Genomic DNA, 13,262 nt, shown 5'->3' with positions numbered 1-13,262 from the left:
GGATCTGAGGGAAGAAAGCTGGCTTTTAGGTCTTTTTACTATTTAGCATAGTAATTTCAAAAGAATAATAGAAAAACCTTTCTTCTTTCAGGACAGCAGTTACAGAGATGCTTAGCTATATTGCATCATCATATTTTGATAGCTTAACAAAATTCATTTTCTGCCATTCTTAGGTATAAATTCTTTGTTCTTCTCTAAATATGAGCTAATCATGACTCTTGGTTGAATATATTTATCTTTAGACATAGATGTAACTATTAAAATGAAAGTACTATAGTAGGATTCCACCTTTTAAATCAGATTCTCAAGATTTGCCTTACTAATTCTTAGATTTGCTTCAATAATACATTTTTCTATATAATCCTATTTAGACATTCCTTATGTCATACTTGCTATTTTGACTATATCTTGCAAACCATAAAGACTTTCTTCCTTAAATCTTCTTTCTGGAATTTGGTCATTGTGATTAGGCGATTCTGGCTTCCTTCCTTCTTTCTGCTCACATTGATTGCCTCAGTTCTTGATAACCTTTATTCTGAAGCTATGGACTTTGATTCTCTTGCTTTTTGAGGGTAAGATGAACAAAGACTTTGAATTCATGAATCAATCAGGGTTCCTCTCTTTGAAGAGTATGTGTGTGCTGTCTGTTGAATCCACTTTATTGTCATCAAGTTAAAGCATCTTAGATAGCTATCCTTCATTTCTTTTGAAAAGTCTAGGCTTATTTATGGTTCCATTTCTTATATTCCCCCGTGTTTGTAACATATGAAAAGAAAAAACTATTTCTTTTAACATGTTTTACCTTAGGTTAGAACTTAAATGAGCTATAAATGTTGGGGATATCTGAGTGTTAATTATGACCTTGTATTTCAAAGTTAATTATGCTTACATTTTCCATGAAAGAGCTCTTCATAAAAACCAAAGTGTGTACTTCTTTATGTCTGCTAGGTTTAATCAGCATATTTAGGGGTAGTCATCTAAATTTGGCCACTACATCGTTGAAGGTCCTTTGTAATCATCAGCCAGCACTTTACACATCTTGTGTTTTTTTTTCACAGATTTCAGACTTCAGGAATCGTTCTTTAATCTCCCACAACTTCTTTTTCCGGAAAATGTAATGCAGAATAAAGATAATGCCCTCGGTATGGTATATGTCAGGAATAGCATTCAGAATACTATGACAATGATCTACTTTAAAAGTCTTCTGCTCATTGAAACTATGAGATCAGCTTGAATGTCACCATTATATAGACTATTTTATATGTATTTTCTAACCTTAAGTAGTGGTGGTCCTAAAACCCAAGTATTGACTAGCTGATTAATGTGCTAAAATGATAATCCTGTGTGTTCCTACAAAGAAGGAATCTTATAGAGGGAAGAAAAGCATTAGGCCATTTTCCTTCTTTATTGTCCTAAAGGCTTCGAAAGAGTTCACTGTTCTTTTCATGTAAGACATTTAGATATAAAAAGTTTTTATGGTATAAGAAATGTAATCATTCCCAGTTATTTCAGATATTGGTAACATTTCTACTTAGGGCTGTAGGTGTGCCATTGCTGCTGATATCTGGTTTCAACACAAATATTTAATGTTCTTTAAAAGGGATAGGATCGCTTTTAAAAATTAGTATTTTTGGATGCAAGACATATTTTCAGTCTCTTAATTTTCAGCAGATTCTAAATGTATTACTAAGGATTGATCCTAGTTTAAAAATCATTTTTAGGGACACCTGGTGGCTCAGTGGTTGGGCATCTGCCTTTGGCTCAGGGCGTGATCCTGGGTCCTGGGATCAAGTCCCATCATGCTCCCTATTGGGAACCTGCTTCTCCCTCTTCTGTGTCTCTGCCTCTCTCTCTTTCTGTGTCTCTTGTGAATAAATAAATAAAATCTTTCTAAAAAATCATTTTTTATCATTAACTTTCATTCTTTTTTCCACAGCTTCTCCCTCTTTCCTTTTTCTTTCTTTCTTTTTAATATTGGATTTTTCTGTAACAAAAAATACATTACAGGTTTTTCCTTGGATTTTTAACTGCATCTAATTATACAACTTCTCTATTTAATTGCTAATATCAATACTTTTTTTCTCTATTTTCAAAAACAAGAAAACTCTTAACTTGATAAAAATTCCAAAACAGTATTTTACTATAACAAACTAATATGAGTTTTTTTGCTCCCTAGCAACAGTTTGTGTTGATGTAACTTCATGAATTTCCTTCAAGGAATGATCTTATATAAGTGTTCTCTCTGCCCCCTGCTCATGTAAATAGTCAAATCCATTGAAGAAATTATTTGACTTGTGCTTTTTGCATATTTTATTGGATGAAGGAAAATTGATATACTTACTAATCCTGCATTCAAGTAGCCCTTATATCTACTATCTTAAAACCATCCCAGCTATCTAGGCAATTAGACCACTAATCGTAACTACACCAAACTGATTCAAATGGTAATATGTATATGGCTTATGTTTCTCTCCCCTTGCTTTTTTTCATTTAACAATGTTTACCATGAGCCAAAGTACCAAGCTAGTCACTAGAAAAGATAGCAAAATGAAACAGACCTCAGTACTGCCCATAAAGATGTTAAATGCTGGTATGGAAATTAAGTATTTTCTAGAGAATACATATTCTAGTAGGGAGGTAGATGACTATATAAATAATTATAATATATAATAGAATGTGATGAGCCACATAACAAAGGTATAAGTAAAGGAGTCTGCCAGTTCTAGGGCCTGAGAAAATGCTTTGACCTAGAGAAATCATAAAAGGCTCTGTGGAAGTAGAATTTGGACATGCAGAGATGAAAAGATGTTTTGGGGAGAAGAAACAGCATAAGCAAAGCACAGGGTATGTAGAGTGCCAGAACTTAGTTGAACCAAAGGATGAATGGAAAGGAATAGTTCCAAATATAATAGGAAAAGTTTCTTAAACCAGATTGTTAGAGGTTCCAACAAATCTGGCCATCTCTTAGAGTTCCTTTTATTCAAAATTTACCCATAAACCGTATATTCACCCATAAAGCCCATCTGTTACAAATGTGAGATATTTGAATATCTTTCAGGATATATTAGTGTTGGGAAATTATTTTGAAATTATTTTGACAGATAAGAAAACCGTCTATAAAACTAATTTTAGAGGGGTTTTTTTTTTCAAATAAATGACAGTTGGAGAATATTCTTAAATATATTTGAAATTATAACAACTCACAAGATGTAAATATTCCTTGAATGTCAAACACCTACCACATGAAATGTATAGCTGCGCTGAGGCAGCACAGAAATAAGAAAACATAATTTACCAACAAGAACTCAGCATAATCTTTTTTTTTTTTATGAAAAAATCTTTGGCCAGTTATTTGAAAACACAGTTTCCTTTACTAATATTTTTCTTGGTGTCTGCCTATAGCCAAAAATCATGCAATTATTGCCATAATTATTACTTACAAATAGGATAACTTTTTTAAAAGCTTATTTATTTGAGAAAATGAGAGAAAGGGGAAGGGAGAGAGAGAATCCCATCCCCACTGAGCACAGAGCCCAACTCAGGGCCCAATCTCATGACCCTGAAATCATGAGCCAAAACCAAGGGTCAGACACTTAACTGACTGAGCAACCCAGGTACTTCAAGATAACTTTAAAATTAAGGTTACCTTCCCTCTCCAGGGAAGGTAAGATGCTTCCATTAAAATAGTAGAAACCTGTCCAGTTAGTACACATTTTAATACTAAGATGCTTACTTTATATTCATACATATTTTTCTTAATACCATATCCATATGGACAAGACTTGTGTAGAGAGTTCTCTGATGAAAGCACAGTACTGATGACACCTTACCTAAATAGTTCATAAATTGCCAACATTCACTTTGGGGAATAGGAAGGGAAATAGGCCTGTTTGTGAGACTCCCAGAAAAGGAAAAAAAAAAAATCCATGTTTTTAAAGCAGTATAAGCAAACTGCTAATGATTGTTAAAATCTAACGGTCTTTTTCTCATTGTCACTTCTCTTCCATTGTTCAGGATCTCAGTCTTTGTGGATAGAGGAATTCTAGCCCTTGGGCACTCAAAAGAGAAAAAAAAGGATAAAGTGATGATTTTATGTTCTCCTTTCTCTTTGACCTCACTTGGTGAGAGAAACTAGGAAAAACTATCAGCTGTGTTATGCCACCCATTTTTGATATGCTAATAATGAGAAAGTAGGTCCAAGGCAATTCCATATAGATTTGGGCCTACTTGGGCTAAGAGCCCATCTCACAGCACATAAAGAATGGTACTGCCATCTAGACCCTTCTCCCTTGGGAATTCTATGATCTACATAAAAGGGAGAGAGAAGATGGGACATAGGCCCACCTAATTCCATTCCTCTACCTGTAGAATCAACCTATGTAAGGTCAGCTGGACGGGCAGCCAGACTGTCTGTTGTAAACCTTTTAAGGAAAATGAGAGACTAAAACCAATGATCAGGTACAGGATGGCTACTTTATTCCCATTTTGATGAGGGCAGCCTACAGATAAATAGCAAGGGGTAAAAAAAAAAAAAAAAAAAAAAAAAAAAAAATAGCAAGGGGTAGAGATGGTCAGTCTATTTAACAACACTTACTAGAGTCCCTGTAGGTGATAAGAATGACAAGACCCATAATAGGATGATAATTCAGCATTTGAGTTTCTAGTATATGAAAGACAGTGTTTCGTGACAGTAACAACATTTAAGAATAAATCTCACAGGGATGCCTGTGAGTGGCTCAGCTGTTGAGTGTGTCTGCCTTTGGCTCAGGGCGTGGTCCCAGGATCAAGTCCCACATCCGGCTTCATGCATGGAGCCGCCTCCTCCCTCTGTGTTGTGTCTCTGCCTCTTTGTGTGTCTCTCATGAATAAATAAAATATTTTAAAAAAAGAATTTCACACAGTTTCAAAGCCAAATAATACTTACTAAAACAGAAAAAATCTCCCTTGCTTTGACTTTAAAACAACAATTCGACTTAAAACTGTTGGACTAGGAAGACATTCTCTAGTGGCATTTTAAAGTAGAAATTATAACTTGAGGGACGCCTGGGTGGCTCAGCAGTTGAGTGCCTGCTTTCTGCCCAGGGCATGATCCTGGAGTTCCCAGATTGAGTCCCACATTGGGCTCCCTGCATGGAGCCTGCTTCTCCCTCTGCCTATGTCTCTGCCTCTCTCTCTCTGTGTCTATCATGAATAAATAAATAAAATCTTAAAAAAAATTATAACTTGATGGTCTTTGCCGATACTAATGTGTATTTTTCTTGTCTCTTCTGGTTTTCCTCTTGTTTCTCCTCTTCTTTATAACTAACTGCAGCTTGACTTCTCATCATGCTTGAGAATTCCAGTTTCCTCTTTTTTCATCTTCCTGTCTTGTGCCAGACTGTGCCTACAAATCAAACTCAAATGTCCCACAGAATACAAAAGATAAAAGATTCAGATATTACTATCCCACAGTTCCACATATGGATTGCAGCTATTTCTGTTGTATTGTGGATTAGCTTACTGTAATTTAAATGAGAAAAATAGTTTTAAAAAGTATAAAAGGAAAAAAAACTGTAAAAGGCCTATGTCAATATATTTTACGAGTGTTTTATAACCTAATTGGCATTTATACTGCTTATTTGAAAATGTATATATATCTATATACAACATGGGTGTTCCTTGTCAGAAAAGCATAGTTGGGGGATCCCTGGGTGGCTCAGCAGTTTAGTGCCTGCCTTGGGCCCCGGGCGCGATCCTGGAGCCCCGGGAATGAGTCCCACGTTGGGCTTCCGGCATGGAGCCTGCTTATCCCTCTGCCTGTGCCTCTGCCTCTCTCTCTCTCTCTCTATCATGAATAAATATTAAAAAAAAAAAAAAAAGAAAGAAAAGCATAGTTGAATAGAAAAATAACAACTATATGCATTTTTAAATCACCAAAGGATCTTGTCATAAAATACCTACTTAAAATAAGCATTAGCTAAATATTTATGTGAAAGTGTTCTCTAGAATAATATGATTTCCCATCTGCAACTACCAAATTTGCTTTTTAGAAAGCAAAACCCAACTTTTTTTCCATCCTCCTTGATTTTTGACACCTTTTACTTTCCACATCTTCTGGCACTCTGAACAAAGATTTGGGTGTTTTTTGTTTTTAAGATAGCTCCATCAAAGTATTATATCGCCCAATGACAGTTTTAAAGGAGTTCCTAAAGATCAAAATATTATTTTTCTAAGTGTTTTATCTCTAAGGACTTATTAAATGAATCATTTGTAATTCTCTTATTAGCCTTGATTTTTCTCTAACAGGTATTGCAAGGACTTTCTATGGGTTTTAGAAAAAAAATTTTTTGAATTCACTGGATTATTTGAGGGTAGAAGCTATAAGTGAAGTCCTTCTTCCCAAGGATCACGACTGTTCCTCCCAGTTTAACTGCCCCTGCCACCCAGTGGATTCTTTATCCATCATACATTTAGTGAGCACTTGTATATCGCAAGTGCATGTGAGGCCTTGCTGACTGCTTGGAGACCAGGCTGTGTGATGGCAGCCACAGGGGGAGTCCGGGACTGCAAAAAGTCACAACAGAGCAAGGTAATGGGTAGGTAAATAGGGCCACCCCAGAGAAGGAGCCTTTGAGTGACCTGTGCACCCTCACAGACATCACTGCATATAAGTCTGGCCCACAGTTTTGCAAGAGACGGTTTTCCTTATTTTACAGATTAGGAACAAAAATTAAATGGGAAAGTCAGATTTGAGCCCAGTTTCTTTACTTCAGATATACTGTGTGATACCAAGTGATTTTTTTGTTGTTGTTTTATTCCTTTATTATCCCATATTGGCCTGAGCATACAAAGGAAAGGACTCCACCAAATAGAATCCTGAGCTATTTAGACTGCAGTTGGATCTCCCCCAACCCCCACAAGATTACAGTGGATGGTCATGTAAGAGGAAAAAAATATAATTAGGAGAATCACTTCTGTTAGCTAAATTTTTATTCTCAACTCTAGGTAAAGTCTATATAGAACATACTGTAAAACTTATTTGTTTGACTCTCTTTTCTTTTTAGTGGAATTGGATCACAGAATTGATTTTGAACTCAGAGAAGGACTTGTGGAAAGCCGCTACTGGTCAGCTGTCACATCGCATACTGCCTATTGGTCATCCTTGGATGTTGCCCTCTTTCTTTTAACTTTCATGTACAAACATGAGCACGATAGTAATGCAAAACCCAATTTAGATCCAATCTGAACTCTTGAAGGACATTAATGGCCCAAAACTGATTTCTTTCTGTTAAAATATGTGTGTCAAGATAGGGAGATTTCAGGTTAAAGTGTTTCAGTTTTGTTTAGGGCAAGAAACATTTGAATTTAAAAGCACTTTATTTAAAAAACAAATATTTTTTCAGCCTGAAAGAAGTTATTTACAGTTTTCATCATTTTAATTATGAGTCTGATACAACCCCCTGCAGAGAATCAAGACCTAGAATTGAGTTTGGGTGAACTGTAAGGTTATAAATCACAATCTTAATTTCTCCCAAATATAAAAGCATATTAATGAGTTGAATCTAATGTATTAACCAAAATATGTTGTAAATCTAAAATGGCCAAGGTCCAGTGTAGTCTATGTAAAGATCACAGGTGGTATCACTGTTGTAGATTTCTATGAAAGCTTCTATCTCCACAGTTCCTTTGGAAGAAGAGGATAACAGATTTCAAGTGTTTTGAATTTAACTTGCTTAGAAAAATTAATGCTAAAAAAGAAATATTTAAACTACTACTGTATTTATAATTTATTTCCTCTAACGACTTTATTTCAACATATGAAACATGAAAATTTTTAAATGTTTCCTTTGAACAATTTAAGAAACACATTTGATTTCTATAGAGTTAAGACCCTTTTTTCCTCAAAACTCCATCTTTGTACTCTTCAGATGAATATAAAGACACTGTGGCATACTCTCAGTATTTTTTGCATTAAAAACTTGTGGTTTCACATAATTAATACTAGTTCAGTTATTTAAAAAAAAAGAACTTTGTATTATGTCAGATGTACCTTTGAAAAAGCTCAAGTTTTCTAAATTTGACACAAAGTACTCCATCGTGGCTACATCTCATTAACTTTATTGGACAATTAGTAAACAACTTTGGAGTAGTGAGTATTTTAAATATATAAACATCTGTGTGCCAAACAATTAACATATATAAAGGAATGGAGTGCCACCAACAGATTTTACTTGCGAAGTATATAAGAAAACCTGGTTGGGACACAAAGCACATAGATCAGGATTCCAAGGCATTGAGAGAGTTTTCCTCTGCTGTGATGGTCTCCACAGTGCTTTTCATCTGAGGAGCTCAAAGTGCTTTAAGATTCAGTCATCTATGTGGTAGCTCCCTGTGGTAAGTAAATGAGTGTCTTTCTCATGTTACATGTTAATACACTAAGGCACCAAAATATTTTAAAGTGCCTTGAATTAGATTACAGAGCAAACAGAAGAGCTCAGATTGAGGCTAGACTGTATTCTTTTATAAGCTGTTCAGTGACTAGTAATTCACATGTGACCTCTTAGTTTGCAAACAATAATAATCACAAAGGTTGAAATGTGTAATTTGGAGAAGAGACTGTGAAGCCATTATTTTAGCCTACTTTTCATATATGTTCTGGGGTTCTCACATACAAAGGAGAGTTACTTGGAGGGGGACCATCTCTACCCCAACCAACCCTCACTCCCTAGTAGATTCTACTAGGTTCCACTTACGGTGCTGTCTTTGCTTATCTTACAAGGATTTTAGCTGCCTAGTAATCATTGTCAGACTGGGAGCAAATTTGGTCAGTTGCACATCTCACCTACTCTCTTTACAAATAATGGAATCCATAGGCTCACCTATAGGTTCTCCTGCAGCACCATCAGTTCTCTGGTCTGTTCTGGCCTTTCAATGAATTTGCACAACAGAAGGCACTTCTTTTTAGTGCTTAAAAAGATCCCAAGGTTCCATGACCAAATATGTGACTCCCTAAGAAATGCTTGCTCTAAATGGCTTTTGATGAAATCTTAGCAAAGCTGAAGCAATCTCTTTCAAATATAGAGATTCCAGTGAACTCAGGTCATTTTCATACCCTGTTTTACTTCGTAAGTCTAATTTAGTTCTCAGGAAAATTAAACTCCTGTCTCATATGACTGTATCATTAAAGGTACTTGAGCATATGTTGCTGTAGGTGGTGTGACATTCAAATATCTAAGATCTTTAAACGATTCATTCTTAACTACTAGAATGTGAAGAGAAAAGTCTATCAAACCTTTTAATTTGATAATAAGTTTTAAAAAAAAAAGGATATACCCATAGCTACAGCATATCATCTGCTTATTTTTCACGTTGAGGAAACAAATCAGATTTAACCATATGGAGTTTATTTGAATTCTTGAAAAGAGCAACACTTAAAACCCCCTTGGCAAAATGAGATAGTCTTGGATTACTGAACAGGTGTTTTGTTTTCAATTCAATATTTCATCAATAGAGATGGTGATCTTGATTTGGTCGTACTCTTCTTGCTTCCATGTCTCTGCATGTTATCATGGAATGTACTTGTATATACTCAAGTAATATACAGAGTATGTGTAATTCCGGCTTGATTTAGAAGCTAAGTCCGTTACTGAGTAACATTTTGCAACTTTATTCCAGCAAGTACTAAATTGGCCAAAAAGTTCTGTTTTTGATACCATTAAAATTTTATTCTCTATTTTGTGTATATGCTATGATGATTCTTCTGAGTGCTGGTCAGATCATTCAGTTTTAATCCAGTTAGGGTCCCAAGGATGATCAAAACTTAGAATAAGGAGAATGTTTGGGATTAAATCTTACCTTATTTTACTTTGAAGTCAGCCTTTGCTAAACCCTTTTGTTCATAACCTTATTTTCAGCAGTAATTAGGCTTATGTTAAATCCATCATTACTGTATTATAGGACAAAATTACAAAATGGGCTGGGTTTCCCAAGAACTACCCCTTTTATGTGAGGCAAACCTTAAGAATCTTATCTTTTACTTTTTTCTATTAAATAGCATCTGTCAGCCTTTGGAAATTCTCAAACTTCACATGTCCTACCGAAGCCTTCAGACAGTGAAGTGTGAACATTCATCCTCATTCTCTTCTCTCTGTTGTTTCTTCACTGGGGGCTGAAGTATCGTGTTCTACATGGCATTTCACACACCTTATGCCAGCTTTGCATTTCCCTGAAGCATAGACGGGGGAAAGAAACCACCGGTGGTGTCCCAGTCGGTTCACCATTCATTTTCAGTGATGGCACTTCAGCCCCTTAAAGAGACCAGACCTTGAGATTTCACTGTAAGGCCTGCAGTGGAGGAAAATGAATTGAATGGCTTTCTTGTTAATTAGGTTGGTTAATATTTCAGTCTCCCCAGCTACTACATTTGGACAATTGAGAAAGTTAGTTTGAGTGTGTGTCTTAAAAGTTTTTTTTTTAATATTCTTTTAAGTTTATTTAAGTAATCTATATACCCAACATGGGGCTCAAATTCACAGTCCCAAGAGAAAGACTTGCCTGCTCTTCCGATTGAGCCTCCCAGGCACCTCTGTCTTAAAAGTATTTTTCAACAATCTTGTTGACATGGAAATGAGGCTAAAAAAGAAACATGTGACATTAAAGAAGGGTCAAGACAGAGCAAAAAAGAGGATATATTAATTAATCCTACACCAGAGAACTAGAATTTTACTCAACCCTCTAAGCCTTGGCTAGTTGACTTCTGCGAATATTCTCAAGTTTTACCTTATCCATATTCTGTCATCCTGGGCCTCCAGCCTCTGCCAGGAATTGGAGGGTACTCTGGCTGAATTTGAAACACATGTGCTAAGTATTTTTATAATTAGGTATGGTGAATATATATAATTTCCTAATGTTTTGTAAGAATTCACTTACATGAAAAACCTTTAGCCGTACCTACAAAGAACAGATCTGCAGGAAGCACCCCCTTGGTCTCCTAACTCTGTCTCTAGAATGGGTCTAGGGAGCCTGTACAACACACACTGTCTCCCTATATATTCTCCTTTTGTATTAGTCAAGGGGAAAGGAAGTTGCAAGGAAATACAGTATTGAGTTTGGGGCAGTGTACAGAATGGCAGGATATAGAATTTCATCTCAAAGTTCTCATTTAGTAAATGTTAGTGCTATGATGGGAACAGCCTCAGTTATATACATCCTGCTTCAGTCTTCAGTGGCTGTGATAATATTCAAAGAATCCTAAAATCTCAGGATTTATATAGAGTTTAGAGGTCTACTGTTCCAACTCTGTTTTAGTTTCATGTGAACATTTAAATAGCATAGAGTCAAGAAAAGTAAAGCCAGAGGCAGCATGTTAGGTTCAGCCCAAGAGGTTCAATGAAAGGCCTGACTGCACACTGCAGAGAAGGGAAGTGACAAGCCCCTAAGGAAAGATAACCACTAGCAGTAGTAGAATTCTAAAGCTGGGAGGAGTGAATAGATCAACATTTTCCAAAGCATGTTTTGCAAATATCAGCAGACTTTTTTTTTTCAGAAAATAAGTTTGGGAAATGCCAAATTAAAAGAATCCTTTACAGCCGGACTTTGGAGCCTGTGATACCCTAAAGGTATTAAGAACCTATCTGCTACTGTGGGGGTTGGGTCAGGGAAGGGCAGTTTTTCCAAATTTATTTAACCAGGTTTGTTTTTGGTTTTTTGTTTTGGAATATACTTAGAGAAATCCTGATCACATTTAATTTAATTACTCCGTTTTACAGAGATCTGCACCTTCATGCAATCTCTTCATTTGACAAGTGACCACTCCTACCCTGTAAGATCACATGGCCAGCCAATGACAGAGTCAGAACTAGAACCTAGTCCCCAACCCCAGCCCCTTCCCAGTGACATCTTAGGCCACACTGTGGTCTGTTTCCTTCCCCTAGTAGATCTGGAACTCCTAAAGGGCAGAAACTGCCCCTCTTCCTTGTTGTGCATCCTCCTCGCCCCACCCATAGCCCTCTTGTGTAGCCTGATGCTTTATGGGCTGCAAGCTCTCCACAAATGGCTCCTGCCCTGAGTTCCCCAGTTGGTTTCCTTTGTTTCCAAGGCCCTCAAGAAAGAGTGCCCTGCTGGGTGAGGACAGAGGGCCTCTTGTCTTAGACTCAACATACTCAAGAAAAAGAAAAAAGAATGAAAAAAATTTTTTAAAGCTACACCAGAAACAATTTATTAGTTTTCCATTCTGGTGACAAATGCAAACTTGGTAGGGAAGTTGCACAGTGTTCAATAATGTTCGATATTCCCTTCACTCCCTTCCTTAGTGTTTGTATGTTGGCTTTTTATCAATTCATGACAAGCAGGTCCCTTCTAAAACTATTCCAACAGAGGTTAACTATTCGAAGTTTTTTCAATTTAAGTATTTTGGAGAACAGAAGAATTTTTGCTGCTGCTCCTATTGCTGATGTGTGTATCTGCTTGTTTCCCTCCAAAAATAATTTCTTGGCAGATAGCATGAACTTTTCCTCTGCCTTTGTGTTTGAATAAGGGTGGGAGTGTGCTTAGTATTGTCTGTCACCTTATGGTTTTTCATTTATTTGTAACAGAGTGCAACTTGCTTCCTCCCCACCCTACAGTTATCTGGATACATTGGGAAGTCACTCTTTAAAAAGATTACATCTGGTCTTCTGTTGGAATAAGATGAAAAACAAGTGTATTAACACTTCACCTTTAATGCTTTCTCCTGGAAAACATGGAATATATGAGCATCATTCATACCTTCCCTTGACTATACCCACACACACCACCTTCTCTGCTTGATCTCTGAAAATCTTTGATTCCCTGTGAAGTTTGTCATAGAAAAATATAACCATTTTTGGTTCTAAGGCTGTCATAATAAATCCAAACTCTGCCAGTAAGAGTCTGGAGAGCTTTTTGCTTTTTGCCATTAGGTACATTTCTCAGAAGCAGCTGGCACTGTGCCTTTCCCAAGACCCTTCAGCTTCCATGACCTCTTCTGATGTTCGCCCACCCTCCCTGACAGTCCAGCTCTTAGAAGGTAGCCTTTTTCTTTTTCCATTCTTTCCTCTCATTTCAAGGTTAATTTTCTCAGAAACTTCAGTTTTTACTGAAGCATTATTACTCTTTTATCTCTGCAGTGATTCACTTGGGTGACAAACTATCATTTTAGAATTGTTCAATTTTGATTTTTCTCAGTTGGAGTTAGTGGATGTACATTTAATAATTTCAGGAAAGTGAGATGTAAATGTAGTTTTCTCCTGGATTACACAATGTTT

General features: G+C 36.3%; 1 protein-coding gene across 8 annotated transcripts in view; it reads left to right on the top strand.

Moving 5' to 3' along the window:
- DDHD1 (DDHD domain containing 1) overlaps positions 1–9,712 on the top strand; it is a 105,376-nt gene extending 95,664 nt beyond the window's left edge. For 4 of the 8 annotated variants that reach the window (XM_072761591.1, XM_072761590.1, XM_026000673.2 and 1 more), the window contains 2 exons: positions 1,059–1,142; positions 7,044–9,712. In XM_072761591.1, coding sequence (XP_072617692.1) covers positions 1,059–1,142; positions 7,044–7,225 — 266 coding nt within the window. In that variant the 3' untranslated portion in view covers positions 7,226–9,712. The remainder of the gene's footprint in view (positions 1–1,058; positions 1,143–7,043) is intronic. The other 4 variants (XM_072761592.1, XM_072761598.1, XM_072761594.1 and 1 more) reach the window with 1 other exon arrangement.
- Positions 9,713–13,262: the final 3,550 nt, after the last annotated feature.

The sequence above is a fragment of the Vulpes vulpes genome, chromosome 6 (genome assembly GCF_048418805.1).
Source record: "Vulpes vulpes isolate BD-2025 chromosome 6, VulVul3, whole genome shotgun sequence".
NCBI lineage: Eukaryota > Metazoa > Chordata > Mammalia > Carnivora > Canidae > Vulpes > Vulpes vulpes.
This window is presented reverse-complemented; position numbering and strand designations above follow the sequence as displayed.